The sequence below is a fragment of the Nicotiana tomentosiformis genome, chromosome 5, assembly GCF_000390325.3.
Source record: "Nicotiana tomentosiformis chromosome 5, ASM39032v3, whole genome shotgun sequence".
In the NCBI taxonomy this organism is placed as follows: domain Eukaryota; kingdom Viridiplantae; phylum Streptophyta; class Magnoliopsida; order Solanales; family Solanaceae; genus Nicotiana; species Nicotiana tomentosiformis.
The window spans coordinates 133,263,053-133,286,771 of NC_090816.1; the positions used below are offsets into that span (position 1 = coordinate 133,263,053).

The window sequence follows — 23,719 nt, forward strand, 5'->3', positions numbered from 1 at the left end:
GAAAACAACAAAAAAACCAACTAAAATGGACCGGAAAGAGTAATAAGTACTAGTAGAAGAGACTGTTAAATTTATATCAAAGAAACTCCGCGTGCAATCATAAACAATGATAAGATAAATCTCAACGTGAACATCAAATTCTTAAGGAGGTGTATGTAACACTATAGGTAAACACGAAAATATATATAAGGAAGTAAATTTTTAAACATTGTGACACATTTTAAGGCGACGTGAGATTAGGTCTAAGGTGGACAATATAACTATTGGATAGAGTAGTTATGTATAATTTAGTATATAGTTGTCTTAAATTATTGAATATTTTTAAAAATGTCTCATATTAAATGCGGGATAGTGATGTAAGGGAAAATAACTTACATCAGAGATGAGCTAAATCGTTCTCCTCTACAAATACCAACTCCTGTTTCCCATCACTTAATTTCAAAACTCCAACACAGTAACACATCACTTTCTTCTACTTTTATCATAAGGTTATTTAATGCATATCTAGACAAATAAGAAGACATGAAAATGTTTTAAATCCACATGCTGTGGCTGAATACTATTGGCCAGGGCCGACAAAAGTCTATAAAAATCTAGAATTCAAAATGGAAACGTTACATTTTCATCGATTTCTCTATCATTTCACATTGGATTCAAGAGATTCACTATTATTATTACCAAATTATCAATTATTGTGTGTCAAAAAATTTAAATTGTTTAAGAATATATATATATATATATATATATATATATATATATATATATATATATATATATATATGTATGTATTTTACACAATTAATGCATCAAACTTAAACTCTTTAAATGTTTGTATTCCATGTTTTCAGAAAGGAAGTTACTTCCGCTGTGTCTCAACAAATATAACACAATAATTTTTGACAAGACACCACCAAAAGATGGTGCAGCCGATGGATGTTCTTCCCTTAACCAGATCTCGAGTTTGAGCCTAAGGTATGAAAAAATCCTTGGTAGGGAGCGCTTCCCCTCAAATGGGACCCTATGATGTGCGAATCCGAATATAATCAAGCTCCAATGGGGTATCGGACACCGGGTTGGAAACCAAAAAAAATTGACAAGACAAGTGGTTGGTTACTAGATATGTTTTTCTCAAACATTTTCCAAAACAATTTGAATTAAACCATTTGACAATCTACACGGAATATAGCACAAAATTTATAACAAGTAGCGCCTTAACAAACCAAAGACATTACTCTATTGAACTGACGACTATAACTTTCAAACCAAACATAAAACTTCCTTTGTTACATTGGGAATCAATTTTATATAATGAAAAAACACAAACAAGATATCCTCAAGAGCCACATGTAAAGGAATTGTTTAGTTAAAAATATATTAGGACAGTATTCTGCTAGTTGTACGAGATGCACACAAGCAGAACACCAATACATCATAATACGTGATTTATCATAATACAAAGAGTATTCAAACAAATAATAAAGTGAAGAACACAGGAGAGAATGTGCTTATTATACCTCTACATCAGAATCATCATCGGATGTAACATCAGACTGAGAATCTGCCTCCTCGTCTTCCTCATCATCATATTCATCAATCTTTACAATGGTTTTGACGGCCATCTTTGACAATGCTGCAGTCTTGCTAGCCCTTTGTGACCGAGTACTCGTTACAGCAGGATTAGTAGGAACAGCAGATAGGGGGAATTCTTCATCTGATGAAGATTCTATTGCTTCCTTAGCTCGTCTCCTTGCACGAGTTGGTCTGGTTGATTTTGGCGCTGGAGTTGGCAGTACATCCATCGAGTCATCCTCGTCAAGTACGATATCAAGATCCAACTTTCCTGAGACATAATAAAGCACGTTAATAAAATTACAATAAGCAAATATGTCTAAAAAGATTGAGTGGAATATGATTAGAATCTATCTGAATATATAATTCTAGCAAAATAACAACAAAGAATTTTACTTGTATGTGCTCACAGTTACACTATCAATGCAATTTAACCTACTATTAGAAGGTTACTTACCTTATTTCGGAAGTAACTAATTCATTTATTATGGTAGTTACCTATAATTATTATTAAATGACCTGATAGTGTAAAAACAATTAGACTATCAATGTATTGAAGTTGAACTCATAAACAAATATAGAGACTAAGAGCGTGTGATGACTTTTCAAAGTTTCTAATTAAAATGACATAGTAACTGCAGTTTTACAGCCGCTAAACCAGAAATAGTTACCTAAAATAAGTTTAACTTCATCAGATGATAGTTTCTGGTCTGGAGATTTGTCTAAACCCTTTAGCCTTTCAGCCATCTGTTTCACCTCCTTAAGAAGCTCGTTTTCAGAAAGTACAGATTCAGCAACACGATTCAATAGCTGCCTCATTAACTTGACAGCTCCTTGTTCTGTTGGTCTAAAGTGAAGCAAGGATAGTGCCTTACACAGTGCAGAAACATATGCTTTCTCCGCAGCTGTCTTCTTTGCATGGAAGCTGGCCACCTTGACAGACAACCCAAAGAAATTTCCATTGCATTAAACAGAACAGGAACACTAGTAAAAGTATTGTATATGTTATGTTCGTTAAACTAAGCATAAGGGCACTGAACAGGAAGCTGTGAATAAATACCTCTGCAGCGATACATATTGCAAGCCCTTCTTCCCCAGTCTCGTACTCAGATGAAGGTTCAGCCGAATCAATGTGGTTTTCATTATCGTTTTCATTGGCTGGAGCAGTTTCCTCAGAATACAAGGGAGCCTGCATCATCTGCACCATAAAACGTGATGCTTGGGTAGCACGCTTGCGCACATTAGAGACCATTAATGTAGATCCAGTGGCATTGCCGTAGATGCCTGGCCACAAAGAGCGCATAACTGGCATGAAAGCCTTGGATAAACATTTCTGCATTGCAAACCAGAAGTTTTCTATAATAACCCAAAACCAAAATCACAAACCGATCTATCCGATTCTCGTAAATTTTGCATGCAAAAATTGAAATTCTATAAACCTTGTGGTTCAACGAGAGGGATGGATAATGCTCAAAGAATACAGAAAGGCATTGCTTCAACCTGTGAGGTAAAATATTATCAGGTGGAATTTTCAGAAGATGAGATAAAATAAAATGAACAGCAAAGAGATTTACCTCCCAAGCTCCTTACTCTCACTACAGAAATACAAGCTTATGAGCTCAGCTAATAGCAGCGGATTTGACAAAGCAGGTGTGCTCGGATACTTCTTACTTAGCAGAAGAGTCTTAGCAAAGCCCTCACCAAGAACTGTTTGAACTGTCTCATATTCATCACAGTCATCAGAATCACCTGAATTGTGCTTCTCCAATCCAGCATATAACAGGTCAAGTAATTCTATCTCCAAATCCTCACTTCCAATGCTAAATTTGATATCAGATAACATTTTAATTTTATGATCTTGGAGTTGTGATGAGAGATCCTGGTTCATAGCTTTATCAACTATAATAGGACCATGCCACATTCCAAGGTCAATCAACGCCTTAGAAGCCATAATAGTAGCTGAAGAGGGGCCCTTAACAAAAGAAGACCTTAATTGCTTTACTAAATCTTCACTAGGTCTCCTTTCTAACAATCCAAAGAGACCAAGGCACCTAATGGCAGCCCTCTGAACGTCTAGGTGTACATGCTTTGCCTGCATTTCAGAACAATACAAAATAGCTCAGAATTCTACAAAGTTGATAACAGAGGAACCAACAACAAGAAACTGAAGGTTATAATAATACATCCATCGTATTATCCCCAAGAACACAAATGAACGTGGAAATAAATGAATGGATAACAACAACAACAACAAAAACAACAACCCAGTCAAATGAATGGATAACATCAGATAAAATAACTGAGGCAAAAAGAAAGATTAGAGAAGGTAACTTTTCCAGGATACAGACCCCAGGCAGCAATACAGAGTGCAGGACTTCAGTCGGTTCAATAGATTTTCCATGCATCCAGCGAAAAGACTGAACATTTTCTAACAGAAGGCTAATCACAGCAAGACAGTGCAACCACTGCATGTAGTCTGCAGTCCTCTCTCTGCAAGGCCTAGCAAGCTCCTCCACTACACGTAAAACTACTTCTTCGAATTCTCCTGGAGCTGCATGGACTTTTTTCGCCAACTCTGATACAGCAGCAGCCCAATCTTTGTCACCACCAAGATTGATACCATCTCCTATGACAACCTCATTGTCATGCTCATCTAATTCATGATCAGGGGGTATGCGAAGCAACTCCTGCAGAAATTCATTTGCAACTCTTCTGTTTGTAGCATCAGAAAAATCAAGCATTGCACCGAGTAATAGCAGTTGCCGAGATGCAAATCGGTGATTAATTCCTGCAATAATCTCTGTCACTAATAGCAAAATATGGAAGGAAAATAAAACAGAGAGGGTTTTAGAAATTAGAGAACTATGGATAAATTCCTCACCAGCAACTATGTGCGCTTTAATCAATTGAACATAATCTCCAATAGAAGCAGGTAGAATTCTGTCAAGAAGATCATTTTTATCTGAAGCTTCTGATGCATATACAGCAGATTCTGTCCCTGTTGTTGTAGCAGCATCAGAGCCCTTTGCCTGTTTGGTCATCATTAGGAATATTTACATGATATGACAAAAGATTTTGGCACTAGTCATCCAAATAAAAAAATTGTATAGCAAAAGACTTTTTTCGTATTTAAGATAGATAAATGGCAATAAACCAAGAATTAAACCCGCTATGCACTGTGACACTAAATACCAGTGCCCAGAAACTTCACACAGCCAGAATACGCTAGAAATAAACATAACTAGGCTGTAGCTAATTCAGTCGAAAAATCCTTATACCATGCTAAGATATGTTCCTAGAGACTTCTACAGGAAAAATGTGAAGGAACCAGCAACCTTTATTTTGGACCTTCATCACTGGCATTCACAAAACTCAAGTTGAGGACAATGGACACAAGTGACCTCAATAGGATTAGATAGTAGCAAAAACACTTATTCAAGCAGGAATGACCAATTCATAGACTCTACTTATTCAAAAGCACCAACTGCATGTTTTATTTTTATGGCGAGACATAATATAATTAAATAATTAAAAGAGGTCTCACCGCCATATAGTATCAAAAAGGATTTTTACGTACTTGGCTCATAAAAAAGAATCAAACCCGCATATGAGGAGGGATGTGTTAAAGATATACAACAACAACAACCCAGTAAAATCCCACTAATGAGGTCTGGGGAGGGTAGTGTGTACGCAGACCTTACCCCTACCCCGAAGGAGTAGAGAGGCTGTTTCCGAAAGAAACTCGTCTAAAAAAAATAAAATAAAATAAAAATAAATAAATAATAAAAAAAATAAAAAGACAAAATGACAAAATGACAAAAAGGAAACAATATTAGTATCACAACAACAATCATAGGATAAATAGGAACACCATGAAATCCAGAAGAAAGATGCAAAGCAAAGGGAGACAATATTAGTAAATATTAGTATCACCACAACAATCATAAGAAAAATAGGAACACCATGAAATCTAGAAGAAAGATGCAAAGCAAAAGCAATAGCTAGTAAATAGGACATGCACTGAAAAGCGAAATAGTAAGCCACAACATTGCCAATAGCTATCTTAGACAAAAACCCTACATGGCTAGTCCCACAATGATACGAAATAAGGCACGACTCAACTACCTCCTAACCTACAACCCTAATACTCGACCTCCACATCTTCCTATCAAGTGTCATGTCCTCGGAAATCTGGAGCCTCGCCATATCCTGCCTGATCACCTCTCCCCAATACTTTTTAGGTCGCCCTCTACCTCTTCTCGTGCCATCCACAACCAGTTGCTCACACCTCCGTACCGGAGCATCTGGGCTTCTCCTCTGAACATGTCCGAACCATCTAAGTCTCGCTTCCCGCATCTTGTCATCAATGGGAGCCACATGCACCTTCTCCCTGATATCATCATTCCTAATCTTATCTATCCTAGTGTGCCCGCACATCCACCGCAACATCCTCATTTTTTCCACTTTCATCTTCTGGATATGTGAGTTCTTGACGGGCCAACACTCGGCCCCATACATCTTGGCCGGTCTAACCACCGCTTTATAAAACTTACCTTTGAGTATCGGTAGCACTCTCTTGTCACACACGACTCCAGATGCTAACCTCCACTTCATCCATCCTACCCCAATACGGTGTGTGACATCCTCGTCGATCTCCCCTCCCCCCTAGATAACCGAACCAAGGTACTTGAAGCTGTCTCTACTCGGGATGACCTGCGAATCAAGCCTCACATCCACGCCCTCTTCCCCTGGCTCAGCGCTGAACTTACACTCCAGGTATTCCGTCTTCGTCCTGCTCAGCTTGAAACCCTTAGACTCAAGAGCTTGTCTCCAAACCTCTAACCTCTCGTTAACACCGGCTCGCGACTCATCAATCAGAACTATGTCATCGGCGAATAGCATGCACCATGGCACATCCCCTTGAATATGGTGTGTTAACGCGTCCATCACCAGGGAGAATAAGAACAGACTGAACGCAGAACCTTGGTGTAACCCCATTACAACCGGAAAATGCTCAGAGTCGCCTCCTACTGTCCTAACCCGAGTCTTAGCCCCATCATACATGTCCTTAATCGCCATAATGTAGGGAACCGACACACCTTTTGCCTCCAGGCATCTCCAGAGAATTTCTCTAGGAACCTTGTCATACGCTTTCTCTAGGTTAATAAACACCATGTGCAGATCCTTCTTCCTCTCTCTGTATAGTTCCACCAACCTTCTAACAAGGTGTATAGCTTCTGTAGTCAAACGACCCGGCATGAACCCGAACTGGTTGTCGGATACAGACACTGTCATCCTCACCCTCGCTTCAACCACCCTCTCCCACACTTTCATGGTATGACTCAGTAATTTGATACCCCTATAATTGTTACAACTCTGGATATCACCTTTGTTCTTATACAATGGAACCATCGTACTCCACCTCCACTCATCCGGCATCCTCTTCCCCTTAAAAATGATATTAAACAACCTAGTCAACCACTCCAAACCTGCTCTCCCCACACACTTCCAAAATTCCACCGGAATCTCGTCTGGCCCGGTCGCTCTGCCCCTACTCATCTTACGCATAGCTCTCACGACCTCCTCAACCTCGATACGCCTGCAGTACCCAAAGTCACGGTAACTCTCGGAATGCTCAAATTCGCCTAGCACAATATCCCGATCCCCTTCTTCATTCAGAAGTTTATGAAAGTAAGTCTGCCATCTCCTCTTAATCTGGGCATCTTCCATCAATACTCTACCATCTTCGTCCTTGATGCATCTCACTTGGTCCAAATCCCGAGCATGCCTCTCTCTCAACTTGGCCAGCCGGAATAACTTCTTTTTCCCACCTTTTTTCCCCAGTTCCTCGTACATACGACCATAAGCCGCAGTTTTAGCCTCTGTGACCGCCAACTTAGCCTCCTTCTTAGCTGCCTTATACCTCTCCATGTATACTCGCCTCTCCTCCTCACCTATGCTCCCCACTAACTTCAGGTACGCCGCCTTCTTTGCTTCCACTTTACCTTGGACCACTTCATTCCACCACCAGTCTCCTTTGTGCCCACCAGATACGCCCGTCGAGACCCCTAACACCTCTCTCGCAGCCTCCCTAATATAGTCTGTTGTCGCTGACCACATAGTGCTCGCGTCACCACTACTCCTCCAAGCTCCCATAGCCGATAACCGCCCCTCTAACGCTTGGGCTTTATCCTTAGTTAAGGCTCCCCACCTGATTCTCGGTCTTCCTCGAGTAGACCTTTTCCTCCTCTTTAACATAATACCAACGTCCATCACCAAGAGCCTATGCTGCATCGCGAGTATCTCACCCGGAATCACCTTGCAATCCTTGCACAACCCTCTGTCACACCTCCTGAGGAGGAGATAGTCAATTTGGGTCTTCGCCACCGCATTTTGAAAAGTAACCAAATGCCCCTCCCTCTTCTGAAATCTAGAGATCGCAATCACCAACCCAAAAGCCTTAGCGAAGTCCAACAACGATGTACCTCCTCCGTTCCTCTCCCCAAAACCGAAGCCTCCATGCACCTCTCCATAACCACCTGCGGTCGACCCAATATGCCCATTGAAGTCCCCTCCTATGAATAGCTTCTCAGCAGGCGGGACCTGGCGCACTATCTCATCTAACTCTTCCCAGAAGCGCCTTTTAACCTCCTCATCTAGGCCCACATGCGGGGCATAGGCACTAACGATGTTTAGGGTGCACTCTCCAACCACCAACTTAATAATCATCAATCTATCATTCACTCGTCTAACCTCAACTACAGACTCTCTAAGTTCCCTATCCACCAAGATGCCCACTCCATTCTTACCTTTCTGGACTCCTGAGTACCAAAGTTTATACCCGTCCACGTCCCTCGCCCTCGACCCTACCCACCTTGTCTCCTGGACACACGCTATATTGACCCTCCTCTTCTGGAGGATCTTCACCAACTCTATAGATTTACCCGTCAATGTACCTACGTTCCATGATCCAATTCTCAACCTACAGACACCCTTGTTCCCTTTACCTCCTTTGCCTCCCGCCCCACCCCCTAGACCCTGCCCTACCTCCCGCCCCACCCCCCTATTCCCCCGAGGACATGACCTCACTCGACCATCCCAGACCACAGCCATTATACCTACGGCAGAGTAAGGGTAATCACTATCACACAAGGCAACAGACCAAACCAGAAGAATACAAGTTGCAACAACAGGCACACTAATACGGTAAATAAACTAGTACGAGGTAAGATGCCAGCAATTTAACTCACACAACAAAGGGAAACTGGAAAACGGGAGGTACCAACTCCCGCGAGCTGAATAGAGAATTCAAAGCAAGAACAATAGAACCTGAAGTCACCACGAGTGCCGAGAAAGGTGTTGTCCACAACAGCTATGTTTTGGAAGTTCCCGCCCGCTTTGCCCGCTTTGCTCAAGGCTCGCCGGAAAATTATCTCAGCCGCCACCGCCGCTAGGCTAGATCAGTGCGCCAGAAAATAGGGGGACAAGGGTGGAAGAGACGAGGTATAGGGGAGAGAAACAAGGAGAAGAAGAAAAGGGAAATATAAAAAAAAAAAAAGGGGAGGGGGGCAGATCTTGATTGCCCAAGAAAAAAGATGACCGACTTCAACAGAACAGTGGGGGAAAAGAATGCGGCAGAGCTCCGCCAACAGTAAACCGCGAGGATTTTCACCTCTTAGAACCCAGAAGATGAGAGCAAATAAACTGCAATTCCACAGCTACAGAAATCCCTCTTTTACGCTGTTTTCTCTCTTTGTTTTTTGATATTTTTCCAAATTTCAGATGTGTTAAAGATATAATTAAGTAAAATTGTGCTCTCTCTAATAGCTTAACCTTTTAGATGAGATGGTCACTTTAACATGGCATCGGAGCAAGGCTCATTCTTATTCTTGGTAATTCCTAGGTTCAAATCACACTGTCACCCAAAAGAGAAAATTATGTTTACGTGTTTGGCCAATAAAAAGGAATCACACCCACATGTAAGGAGGTGTATTGAGGCATAACATAATTAAGTAATAGAAAGTATGCTCTCTAGAAGCTTAAACTTATAAATAAAATGGTCACACACTTCAACATTTTACAAAAAAAGAAAATCAAATATGGAACGGACTACCGTAAGCAATTCATTAAACGCATGAACTAACAAGGACTGGCACATAGTACCTTATTTAGCATTATGCATGTATGCTACGCATAGATTACACAATAGTTATCTCATTAGCCCGTTATTATGCAGATAATAATCAAGATGAATTTGAAATGATTAAGTTCCAAAAACTAGCACAGCAGACCAAGGCTCTGTAAGCTGGACCTGCAAAATCTGGAATTTCATATGCACTGACCACATTATGCTCTAGCCCAACCACACAGATAACTCCAACCTATCTACATCAGGTAATCCATACAAACCCTTTTCACAAACATAAAAATACATAGGAATTTGTTTTTATAACCGTGGTGTCCGATCCAGCTTGCACGCACCTCGACTAATTCCACAGGAAGATAAATGGGAAGAAATCACCAAAGTATTTTTTGCCTCTTAGCCTGAGACATCATGGTTCTCACCCACTTCATTGACCACTAGGCTACACCCTTGAGTGCTAAAATACATAGGAATTTATATTTAATCTATTCAATTGATTCCATCTGTTTGTGATAACAACATTTGAAATTGAATCCATTTACTGCTTAATTAATTAAGTCAAGCATGATAGTTGTTCAACATTTTCTTAATTCAATCTTCCAATGAGGCTCTTGAAACATTCGAGAGAAGGTAAATGTTAAATAACAAAGAGAAGGATAACCCTTCTTGGCATTTCACTGTATGATAACAGGTAACTCCCTATTTTTTAAGGAGTTTTGAGCAGCGAGGTGATACATTGAAACAGTTGAAGATTTAGCATAAGATCTGGTAAACAAATATTAAATACTCACATGTGCCTCCATTTGCAAGTGTTTACTGACAGCTCTCCAAAAGAAAGCAGTTTCTGCTTCCATGAGTTGGATGCTACAATTGCCTGGTAAGCAAAGAGAACATGCAATTAAATGTTGGAACTGCAAACACAAATTGCTCCAAGTTTTAGAAACAACCAATTACATGAAAAACAAAAATTGAGTATCTCTAGCCGTATATGTAACTGAAGGTTAAACTAGGGAAGCAGTTTGCCTTCACTAGAATAGAACATTTTCAGAAAACATATATAAAGAGTTAACACTAAACTTAGTTTCTTATTTAAAACAGAAATGAATATCTCGAATTATGCCAATCAATAAGCATATAAAGTCATTCCGAGAAAGCAAAAGAAGTAGACATCAAATATTTTAATTTGTAAGACCAACCTTCAACAGTGTCACTGTTCGATGTCAAAAATTGCCTCATACTTTGACCTTCTTGCAGCTTAACCAAGCCTGCTTTTAACAGACTGTCCATTACAGACTCTCCCACTGATTCATATGTTTCCACATCAAGATATTTAAGTAGTTCTACCAGGTCCCCATTGCAACACTTGGTGAGCCACTCATCTTTCATCATCCTAAAGCACTCCTTTACAACAGATGAAGAGCGATCAGCAAGTCCTCTCTCCAAAATAAGTGTTCTGAGCTTGATGCTGCCAGATGTAGAAAACATTTGTTATAGGATATCTATGAGTTGGAACCTTCGTAAGCTAATTAAATCAGCCCTATGCATGTGATCCAACATGCATACAAGGGCATGAATGGCTGAACTGGAGGTCAAATTAGAGAACATGATTCAAGCATGTGTTTGAAGTTAATTTTGTATACCATGCACCCAAGGGAATGTGTATGAAGTTGATCCAACATGCATACAGTACCAATTTTCAATTAACCATGATTTTGAACGTAAGGCTTCACTGATTTATAAAATATCTGGCTGATACTCACAGCAGAAAGTATCACATAGGCTTGACTCCCTTTAGTGGTGAATTAGGTTATGAAATTTAAGCTCCAATGCGTCCAGAGTTAATGCAAAAACATGTAAATTTTATCGAAGCCCCTTTATTCTCTTTGACAAGTGAGTGAATTTGATAAGATATTAGGACAGCAGAAGTTTGTTAATGTCTTGCTAACTAACATCTATGCTAGCATCAATTTAAATGTCCTTAAAAGAATTTAAAAGGAAGTTTTTTCTAACTGTTTTTTATCATAAATTACGCAACAAGAAACAAAACATAAACAAAAAATATCAAGAATACCAAGAAATAAGAATACCAAAACTCAAAACAAAAGAAGACCCTCACCGAGACTCTTTTCCAGGCTATATCAAATGGCCATCACAAAATTCCGTGATTAAAGAACTATACTTGTTTGCTTGTCGAAACCCTCTGCAGTTTTTGTTCATGTAAAAGCAGGAATGCTAACAGACAACTAAAGAAAAGAATAACTTTTTATAAAAATCTCTCTATATTGACCTAGAAGCAAACAAGGGCATGAAGTACTTAGCTGAACTTGAGTTTTGTTGTTTCTTTTAGGACATAATATTGATGAGTTGATTGTAATCGGAAAATGGAGAATATCAGGCAGTGAAACCAGTTTGACTGACACCAATAATAGCTCTAACTGTACATATAGCCACAGACATGAGGTATAATCTATGCAGAAATTTTGATGATCATCTTGTTGAGATGCATACAAAATAAGGGAAAATACACACTTCTTTAGTGATTCCCAAGAAAAGAATGGATACCATGCCAAGATAAAGTAAAAAGTAAGGCAAAGATGAATCAGGTAGGCAATGGTTTAAAGTTACCTGAAGCTCTGCAGGGGAAATTTACTAGCAATCACGGAATAAGCTGCTTTGCGTACTGATTCACTCACATCCAGTGTGCAATCAATTATTGCTGCAGAAGATGCATGACATGGTGGAAGGGATAAGACAATTGTCCTACGGACATCCTGCAAAAAAAGTCAATATAGAGGAATTCATTAATTCAATCATTTAGTTATGCTAAGACATTTCAGGAAAGTTTCAAGATGGAGTATATCATGCGCAGATGTTAAAGATTCTTCACTAGTATCAGGCAAAATATAGACTAAATGAGTCACATACTGACTGTTTTGAGCAATACGTAATGAAGTGTGATGCATCACTATCAACTAAGGGGAATACACAGTTACGCACATAGGTAAGAAAAAGCTCACCGCATTTTGTTCAAGAGGAAGTGTCTCCAGATATAGTTCAAAAATGTCAGCATTTTCTGAGTCATTAACGAACCGTGAAAGCGCCCTCACGGCAAAGGTACGGACAGAAGCGACCTTATCACCAACACGTGTTTTCATGCTCTCTATAACTTCATCCCAAAGTTCAGAGCTGACTTCTGTGTCATCTGGCAATCGCATTATGATCTAGAAGACAAGAAAATCATCAATGAGATTACAATTTACAAAAGGTATGGATAATTCAATCATGGCATGGAGATAAAAGAGGAAAAACAAAAGAAAGCACAAGAAAGAGAAACTTCTAAAATCAAAATTAACCATATTTTGAATGAGAAAGGGAACTTTAAACCTTTGCCTACTGTTAGTTTACAGATATGTATAGTGTATTCTTGTCCCACATTGGAAGAGGAGTAATATCTCCTTGTAGTGTATAGCTATAAATAGGGACCTCTTGTATTATATTTATTATCCAATATCAATAACATATTTTCTCCCGTGCCTTCTCACATGGTATCAAAGCGTTAGTGAGAAACCCGTCGATGTGCATCATTTCAGCGACTTCCGGGAAGAAAGACCTCTTCGCCGTGCAATTTTCCGGCGACTTAGAAGGTTGTCCGTAAGTAAATCACTTTTTGTTGGTGTTGTGCAAAAACCAACACCACCACAAGACTCCTCAGGCTCCGGCGACCAAATCTCAGTCAACCCCACCGGAAAACACACGTCCACGCGCCCTCACGCGCCTGGAAAAAAAATTCTGGCGAGATCTGACCCACGCACCGGTGCGTGAGCACTGTTCCGGGTAGATTTTGAAAAAGTTCCAGTTGAACAGTAGGATCGCCTGGTAATTCCGATCCTACCCTCACTGGTTTTGTTTCATTCCGACCACTTTGAGTTTTTCCGTCAGCTGCAGTAGATTCCGGCGTGAACAGTGTTCCGGCGCAGAATAGTGTTCTGTCTTTACTGTTGTAACCAGTGTTTTCAAGCTATTTTTTCAGTTTTCTCACCGGAGTTACTTATTTCTACTATTTCAAGTTAACCCTCCTACTACAAATTGTAGCGACATGGGAACCGATGCTTTAAATAGTCGGATGGTTTCTTTAGCAGATTATATTGAGTTCCTTCAGTATAAAGCATGTAAGCAGACATCTGGTAGCGACATGGGAACCGATGCTTTGAATAGTCGGATGGTTTCTTTAGCAGATTATATTGAGTTCCTTCAGTACAAAGCATGTAAGCAGACATCTTCTGAGATAGCTTCTGTTGTTCAAACAGGTAATAACGTGACTTGTTTCTCCCAATCTTCATCCTCTGAGTCTTGGGTCATTGATTCAGGTGCATCAGATCATATTTCTGGTAACAAATCTCTTTTCACTACTATTTCGTATTCTCAATCTCTTCCAAAAGTCACAATGGCCAATGGGTCTCAAACCATGGCAACTGCAATAGGTCAAGCAAGCCCACTTCCTTCCTTACCTTTAGATTCAGTCCTTTATGTTCCGAATAGTCCTTTTAATCTCATAGTTGTTAGTCGCTTAGCCAAATCACTTAAATGCGTTGTTTTATTTCTTGATGTCTATGTTTTTATATAGGAACGTAGTACGGGGCAGATCATTGGTACCGGGCGTGAATCAAACGGACTTTATTACCTTATCCTTGCTAAATCACATGGACTCACATCTTGTCTTCCATCTATAACTTGTCATGTTACTGATTCACCAGATTTATTACATAAACGGTTAGGACATCCCAGTTAGTCAAAACTTCAGAAAATAGTATCTGGTTTATCTCACTTGTCAGCTCTAGAGTGTGAGTCATGTCAGTTCGGTAAGCATACTCGCTCCCATTTCCCTCGACGTCTTGATAATCGAGCAGAGTTGCCTTTTACTTTAGTCCATTCAGATGTTTGGGGTCCTAGTCGGGTCAGTTCCACCTTGGGATTCCGCTACTTTGTCAGTTTCATTGATGATTATTCCAGGTGCACTTGGATATTTTTGATAAAAAATCGATCTAAGCTATTTTCTATTTTCCAGACCTTCCACATTGAAATTCAAAATCAATTTGGGGTTTCTATTCGCACATTTCATAGTGATAATGCCCGAGAGTATTTGTCTTCCCCATTTCAGCAGTTTATGAAATCTCATGGGATTATTCATCAAACATGTTATCCGTACACATCTCAACAAAATGGGGTAGCTGAAAGAAAGAATAGACATCTTATTGAAACTGCCCGTACCCTACTCATACAATCTCATGCTCCGTTGCGTTTTTGGGGGGATGCAGTTCTTACATCTTGCTATCTTATTAATCGTATGCCATCTTCAGCTATCCAGAACCAAGTTCCATTCTCTGTCATGTTTTCCCACTTACCTTTGTTCTCTCTTCCAACTCGTATCTTTGGAAGCACTTGTTTTGTCCATAACCTTATTTCAGAAATAGATAAGTTAGCTCCTCGTGCTTTTAAGTGCGTATTTCTGGGTTTCTCGAGAACACAAAAGGGGTATCGATGCTACTCTCCTGACCTCCAACGGTACCTTATGTCCGCTGATGTTACCTTCTTTGAAACCCAATCATACTTCACAGGTTCAGGTCATCACTTAGATATTTCTGAGGTACTATCAGTTTCATCTTTTGGAGATTCAGTCACTCCAGCTCCACCACCTATAGCTCCAGTTGTAGCTCCACCACCTACAGCTCCAGTTGTAGCTCCACTACCTATAGCTCCATTTCCTCCACATAATCCAGTTCAACCTTCTGCAGCTCCACCACTCTTGACTTATCATCGTCGTCTACATCCAGCACCAGGCCCGGGTGAATCACGCCCCCATCAGATTCTGCACCTACTGCGGACTTTTCTCCTCTTAGTCAACCAATTGTACTCCGCAGGTGTACGATCCACACTTAATCCTAATCCCACTATGTCGGTTTAAGTTATCATCGTCTGTCGTCACCTCATTATGCTTTTATATCTTTTTTGTCCACCGTTTCTATCCCTAAGTCTACAGGTGAGGCACTATCCCATCCAGGATGGCGACATGCTATGATTGATGAGATGTCTGCTTTACATGCGAGTGGCACTTGGGAGCTTGTTCCTCTTCCTGCAGGTAAGTCTACTATTGGTTGTCGTTGGGTTTATGCAGTCAAAGTCGGCCCGGATGGCCAGGTTGATCGGCTTAAGGCTCGTCTTGTTGCAAAAGGATATACTCAGATTTTTGGGCTTGATTATAGTGATACTTTCTCTCCCATGGCTAAAGTAGCATATGTTCGTCTCTTTTTGTCCATGGTTGTTGTACGTCATTGGCCTTTTTATCAGTTAGACATTAAGAATGTTTTTCTCCACGGTGATCTTGAGGAAGAAGTTTATATGGAGCAAGCACCTGGTTTTGTTGCTCAGGGGGAGTTTAATGGTTGTGTGTGCAGATTGCACAGGTCACTATATGGTTTGAAACAGTCTCCTCGAGCTTGGTTTGGTAAGTTCAGCACAATTATTCAGGAGTTCGGCATGACTCATAGTGAGGCTGATCACTCTGTGTTTTATCGGCATTCTGCTCTTAATCTGTGTATTTATCTAGTGGTTTATGTTGATGATATTGTTATTACTGGCAATGATCAGGATGGTATTACTAATCTGAAGCAACATCTCTTTCAGCACTTCCAGACTAAGGATCTGGGCAAATTGAAGTATTTTCTAGGTATTTAGGTCGCTCAGTCTAGCTCAGGTATTGTTATTTCACAACGAAAATATGCCTTAGACATTCTTGAGGAGACTGGAATGATGGGTTACAGACCTATTGACTCTCATATGGATCCGAATGCTAAACTTCTGCCTGGACAAGGGGAGCCTCTTAGAGACCCTACGAGATATAGGAGGTTGGTTGGCAAATTGAATTACCTCACAGTGACTAGACCTGACATTTCTTTTCCGGTGAGTATTGTAAGTCAGTTTATGGATTCTCCCTGTGATAGTCACTGGGATGCAGTTGTTCGCATTTTTCGGTATATAAAGTCAGCTCCAGGAAAAGAATTACTATTCGAGTATCAAGGCCACGAGCAGATTCCTGGGTACACAGATGCTGATTGGGCATGATCACCCTTTGATAGACGTTCTACATCTGGATATTGTGTTCTAGTAGGAGGTAACTTGGTCTCGTGGAAGAGCAAGAAACAGAATGTAGTTGCTCGATCTAGCGCCGAAGCCGAATATCGGGCCATAGCTATGGCGACGTGTGAGTTAGTTTGGGTCAAGCAGTTGCTCAAGGAGTTAAAGTTCGGAGAAATCAGCAAGATGGAACTAGTGTGTGATAACCAAGCTGCTCTTCATATTGCGTCAAATCCGGTGTTCCATGAGAGGACTAAACACATTGAGATCGACTGTCACTTTGTCAGAGAAAAAATACTTTCAGGAGATATTGTTACAAAGTTTGTAAAGTCGAATGATCAACTAGCAGATATTTTCACTAAGTCTCTTACTAGTTCTCGTATTAGCTACATGTGTAACAAGCTCGGTACATATGATGTGTATGCACCGGCTTGAGGGGGAGTGTTAGTTTACAAATATGTATAGTGTATTCTTGTCCCACATTAGAAGAGGAGTAATATCTCCTTGCAGTGTATAGCTATAAATAAGGACCTCTTGTATTGTATTTATTATCCAATATCAATAACATATTTTCTCTCGTGCCTTCTCACACCTACAATTTAACAAAATTCCCAAAACCAAAGGATATATAAGGTGATATTACATAACTCATTTTTTTTTATAAAGTAAGTTGCTTCATTGAAAGGCATCAAGCAAATACAATGATTACAAAAATAAATATGCTAGCTCCATTACAAGATGTTATGATGGGATCTTGGAGCTAGCCAATAACAAGAAAATATACCTCAAAGAGGCTAGCCAAGAGTAAGGGAGCTCAAAAAATCCAAAAAGACAGTAGAACTATTTACATAGGATTGTTTGGCCCAACAAAAAAGACCAAGTATAAGAAAAACTAAATGATATTACAGACTTATGATATTACATAACTCACTTAGTATAAGAAAAATTGAATCCAATCAACTATGTAGTATTGAAGACGAGTTGGGGTCAGCTGTATGAATCCTCTAAATCTAGTTCACACTTTTCAGGCCAATTTTATTCGTATACTAGTAATTTGCCTTAGAAAACAAACTATGGGTTCTCTATAGCTAATGGCCAACTCTAGAACTTAACCCTACACTAATACAATCTCTAACCAAAAAAGACTCATGGTGAACACCAAACCCAATGTAAGCATAGTCACAGCTAATTTTTAATCCCAATTAACTAGTATCATGTATATGAAAATCTTTTAACTTTCCTTATTTTTTTCTAAGATAAATCCACATTGATTTCAAGCAAACATCTTTTTTACTACTTTTTACCTCGTGATTTTAGGTATATCTCATCCCCATTTAGCACCTTCAATCATCACAGGGTCTCAACTATTACCTAGTGTATTTCTAAGTTTGCGTAGGATATGACCGAACCATATTAGACAATCTTCTCTCATTTTATATTTATGTGTACTACTCACATAAATATGAGTAGTACACACCCTCTGTTTTGATTGATTATGCATGCTTGCTTTGAGGCGAGTGTCTATAAGGAAACAACCTCTCTGCCGGCACAAGGTAGGGGTAAGACTGCGTACACGCTACTGACTACCCTCCCCAAACCTCACTTGTGGGATTATACTAGGTATGTTGTTGTTGTTGTTGTTGTAGTACCCACACCCTCTATCCAATATGAGTATTTCTAATTATGTCAAAATTTGTGAATGCAACATCCTACTTAACATCCGCATTTTACAACATTAACACCCATGTTATAAATTTATTGGGTTTTAGAGGTACAAAATTCACTATGATATAACATCATTGGTCCCAAGACTGTTCTATAAACTTGTATTTCACTTTGGTATATATCTTCCTGTGTTATAACACTATGGTAAAACTGTCTCATCCATCCTATTTGAAATTTGTGTTGCATCTTCATTTGTCATGTCATTCTCCTAAAAAATAAGGCATAAATAGCTAATTGTCTGTATTTAGAACTACAATCACGTGGTTTCTAACTTCAAACTTCATTATTTTTATGAGAGTTAAACTTAAAGTGCATATGGTCTTTCTAATTTACGGTTATTATAAAATCCTTACTCTCTAGAGAAGCATTCCTAGTATAAATTATGCCCATAAATTGCAAATGTATAGACAAGAGCCAAAAGATTTCTTTTTCTTTTGAGAAAGCTATTAGAAGGGAAAAGGAAATTCCTAAGGAAAAATTGGTGCATTATCATAGAAATATTGAAATGGGAGTGTGAAGAAACAGAAATTCACAAAACATTATTTTAGGATGTGTATGACAGAAATAAAAAGGCACGGCTTGTGGGTTCTATGTGGAAAACATGCAGATTTAGTATCTTCATAGTTATTGGAAAATAGAGGACCTTGTAATTCCTAATTTCCTATGTAGGAAACTACCACATTAGGTTTTCTAATACATTCTTTCTGATGCAGTGTTTTCCTTCTCTATGCACATTGACTACTGTGCATTTTCTCCTAACTATACTTCAAGTCAATCCTTGACTTCTCCTTTCAAGATTTCTTTCTATTTTTTCTTGCATTCATGGTCAACCGAAAGAGTTTAAACTAATAATAACAGAGTCACCAAATTTGAGATTGTTCCTCTACCAAAGCGAAAAACAAGCTTTTAAGGGTATGGTATTCCTCTATTTGTAACATGAATATGTTTCCAAATCAACTAGATATATAAGCACATACAAAAACTCAAATCGCAACAAGAACAACATTACGCCTCAATCCCAAATAAGTTGGGGCTAGCTATATGAATCATCATTGACCACGTGATTCCATTTAAATTATCTCACACCAATATTATGCAAATATAATTCATCATGAAAGTGGCTATATTTATGTTGACTCCTAACCTACCACAACCGTCCTCATTTATCTGGGCCTGGGACCGATAATGTGAGCAAAGGCAAAGTATAACAACTAAAATAGTGATTTTAAAATCTGGCTTCACAGTGCAAAAGTGCATTATAACAACTAAAGTCACAATAAAAACATGCATCAAAAGTGCTAGAGAGTTACCAATCTTTAATGTTCACATTTGAGGTGTGGCCAAAAGCTGCACTTTTGACTACATTCATCATTTTTGTCAGATACAGCATCAATACTGCGTCGAGCAGTAGCAAAAAGAAGTAATGTACTACTACTTATAAGGAAATCTCTTCTCAGTCCTTATGGATGTGCTTTATCAAATGACATATCATCTCAAAATTATTTAACTATCAAAATTCAAAGCAAAATCGAATCCTCTACCTTTCTCTCTACTCAGCTAATTGACAATTATACACAATTTCACATTTTCTCATCCAATGATTAATTCAAATAAGTATGCAAAAGGCACAAAAAACATAATCTACAATTTTCTCTATTATTTATCAAAATCCGAAGCAAATCGAATAAATATTATATCCAAATAAGTAAGCGAAATAGAGGGGCAAAAGCATAAACTACAATTTTCTCTAATTTAAAAACTTTTTAAAAAAACATACCTCAGAAATTATCTGACAAGCCCTAATCCGAACAGTTTTATTAGCCGCCACAGCAGCCACAAGCAGAAACTCCAGAAACTTCTCCAAAAACGCGTCACAATCCGAAGCATTTTTACTGTCACGCACACTGGCGAAAACGGCGACAAAGCGGATGATTCGCTCGGCAGAAGCCGTACGACGTTGGAAGTCGAATAACGGTGTTAACGCTCTCGAGAATGCACCGAAAAACTTCTCCGGTGACTTCGTAACGGAACGGATAGCCGAGAGTTCCTTAAGCTTCCGTTGATGCATTGCATTTGACGATCGAGCTTCGTCCAAAACCCTAGCGATTTTTTCGGTCATTTTTTTATGTAATTCTTCTTCGTCTACTACTGGAACTGGCATTTTTGAACGATTTTGTCGAAGATTTTTTGCTTATCTTACTGGATCTGCTCGAGAGTGTGTTCTGGGAAATTTTGTGGAACTTTGGATATGGCTTTCACTGAAATTGATTTTGAATTTTGAGCGGGAAAATTTTGTTATGGTCCATGGAGCTTATGTCCTTAAGGCTCGCATGTGGGCCGGTTCAAACGGTCCCGGGCCGGTCCCAAATTAAACGGGCCAAACGGTCCAGGCCAAATGGTCTTTTTATAGCAACCGGCTAGGATCAAGCCCACGAACTCATGGTATCGGGTTAAATGGGCCCGGCCCGCATGCTAAGTGGGCCCAATGGATAATTTTTAAAAAAAAAATTAAATAGAAATTAGAGACAAAAGGATGTTAAAAAATATGTAAGGCAATGCCTTGTAAATTTTATTATACAATTGTGACCTAAATTTTTTAATTTAAATTTAAAGTCTAAAGACAAAAATATTATAAAAAGATATTCAAAACAATGCCTTGTAATTTTATTATAGCATTAAAAAAATACTGCAATATCTTTCTTAGTCTTCCTTCCACCTATGGAATGAGCACAACAAGGTGTTAATACCACCATTGAGAAGAAAAAGAAACTAATCAAGATGTGTCAAAATACAAGTTACATAATACATACTAATTTTTGTTCATACAAGTTACATGGTATCTCTTACAAACTTCATAAATCCATCAAGGTCTGGAGGAACTTCCGTTGATGGTGGCGGAAAAATAGCTTGGTCATCGCTGCTTCTGGGCAAAGCAGCATCCTCCGCAAGTTCAGCTAGCATTTCTTCGTAAGCTTCGTCTTCTAGTGATTCAGCAAGTCCAAAATTTCTTCTTTCCGAACGGATCCAATCTCTGAAAAGTACTGATTTTTCCAAGCTCTCCCTCATAGACGCTCTATAATCACCGAGTTGAAGTCTTGCTTGACTGAAAGCGCTCTCTGATGCCACTGTTGAAGCTTGAATAGTTAAGATGTCTCGGGCCATCTTTGAAAGAACCGGAAAGTATTTTTCTTTGTCCTTCCCCTATTCCAAAAGATTAAAGGAGCCGTCGGGATTCACTTGCTCAACTCCCTGCGACAAATAAACTTCAAACTCATTTAGTTGTGAAAAATCACTACTACTAGAACCTTGAGAACCCCTAAACCCCGCCCAAGCACTAAGTGCTCTTACTCCCGCAGTTCTTTTAGATGATTGAGAACCAGAAGAAGAAGGAGTTGGAACATTTGGTCTAGCATGATTTAATGCAACTTGATAGGCATTATAAATAGTTTGAGCATTTATTCTAATTGAGGCTATTGCTTCCGGAAGTTGAGACAACTCCTCATCTTCAAGTGCTAAACCATTATAAACAGTTTCATACCAAAATTGAGGACCTCTTAATTTCATACAAGGATTTAACAAAGCAACAATACCATAAATAGGGAGAATAGGGGGAAAAAATTAAAAACAAATTCTCATAAAATCAATAACAAGTTTATAAATTTCTCCACTCTCTGAAAAATGAGCAAACAAATTTACATGTTCTGCAATATAAACTAAACAGTTAGAAATAGTAGGATAATATTGCCCAGAAAATTCATTTGTAGCAATATAAAATTTTTCTAAAAAATCTACAAGCATTTTAACATTAGCCCAATCCCCATTCGTAAGGTGCTCATCATCATCACTTACATGTGCATTAAACGTTAAGTTTATGGGGTTTATATATTCATATACAACAACCAAACTTTCATACATGTAATTCCATCTAGTTGGACAATGTTTAGGAACCTTTCTTTCTCTTAGGCTAAATTCATCGCATTTTTTAAAATATTCTCTAAGTCTACTTCTGCGATTTGAATAAAAAAGCCAGTTAAGAGTCATTTTAACCTTTTCAATTTCAATATTTAAAATTCTCATACCAACACCCACAATTAAATGGTAAATATGACAAATACATTTAACATGAAAAATGTTACTAAATGCAGGATTTAGCGTATTAGTGTCATGACCCAAAACCTAACCCGTCGTGGTGGCGCCTATCGTGATACTAGGCAAGCCGACATTTCCAAAACACTTTCAACATTTAACAGAAATGAATTAAGGAATTTAAAATAACTAGAGTTTTTCATATAAACGGGGTAAAACCCAAAGCATAAGTGCGGAAAAATAGTCCGACATCGGGGTGTCACTGAGTACATAAGCATCTGTACCAAGAGCAGTCTAATAAAACATCTAAGGAATAAGAATTGAAATGCGAATAAGATAATGAAGTAGAGCCAAGGCCTACGAACGCCATGCAGCTACCTCAATAGTCTCCGGAATCAGTTGCTCAAATATCAGCACCAGCTACGATCGGGAACACCTGGATCTGCACACGAAGTGCAGGGTGTAGCGTGAGTACAACCAACTCAGTAAGTAACAAAAATAAATAAGGAACTGAGAAGGTAGTGACGAGCTATACAATTACAATTCATTTTTAATAATTCAAACACGGAATAGACATGCTTTTAAATCCGGCAGTTTAAGTCAAATCAGTTTTATTCAGTTCAAGTTCAGGTAATCCGTATATAGACTCTCAGCCCTCAACACTCACACTCAATAGGTACATGCGCTGACTGGGGGTGTGCGGACTCCGGAGGGGCTCCTTTCAGCCCAAGCGCTATATCGTTGCGGCGTGCAGCCCGACCCAATCATATAAGTAGCCATAAGGCTTGTTGCGGTGTGAAACCCGATCCACAGTCCATAAATAGCCATAAGGCTCGTTGCGGCGTGCAACCCGATCCATATACCTCACATAGCTCACAGCTCGGCACTCAGGCCCTATCTAAGTCACTAACCTCTCCAGCCCTCCCGGGCTTTCAGAAATCATACAAATCAGCCAAAAGAGATAATAATAAGTAGCAACAAGAAAACAAGAGGGAACAGAGATATGACAAGGAAGTAAAACTGTGACTCAGCACAAGACAGTAAATAGCGGCTAATTCAACAAGA

General features: G+C 39.1%; 1 protein-coding gene across 1 annotated transcript; it reads right to left on the minus strand.

Annotated features, from left to right (window-relative positions):
- Positions 1-1,347: 1,347 nt before the first annotated feature.
- On the minus strand, positions 1,348-20,867 carry LOC104108487 (uncharacterized). Its single transcript, XM_070175386.1, has 12 exons — positions 20,346-20,867; positions 12,730-12,933; positions 12,338-12,483; positions 10,909-11,177; positions 10,504-10,586; positions 4,451-4,598; positions 3,918-4,357; positions 3,144-3,661; positions 3,009-3,069; positions 2,630-2,902; positions 2,241-2,502; positions 1,348-1,840 (listed from the first exon to the last, which is right to left on the minus strand). The coding sequence occupies exons 1-12, from the start codon at positions 20,727-20,729 to the stop codon at positions 1,509-1,511; spliced, it is 3,120 nt and encodes a 1,039-aa protein (XP_070031487.1). The 5' UTR covers positions 20,730-20,867; the 3' UTR covers positions 1,348-1,508.
- Between the last annotated feature and the right edge of the window lie 2,852 nt (positions 20,868-23,719).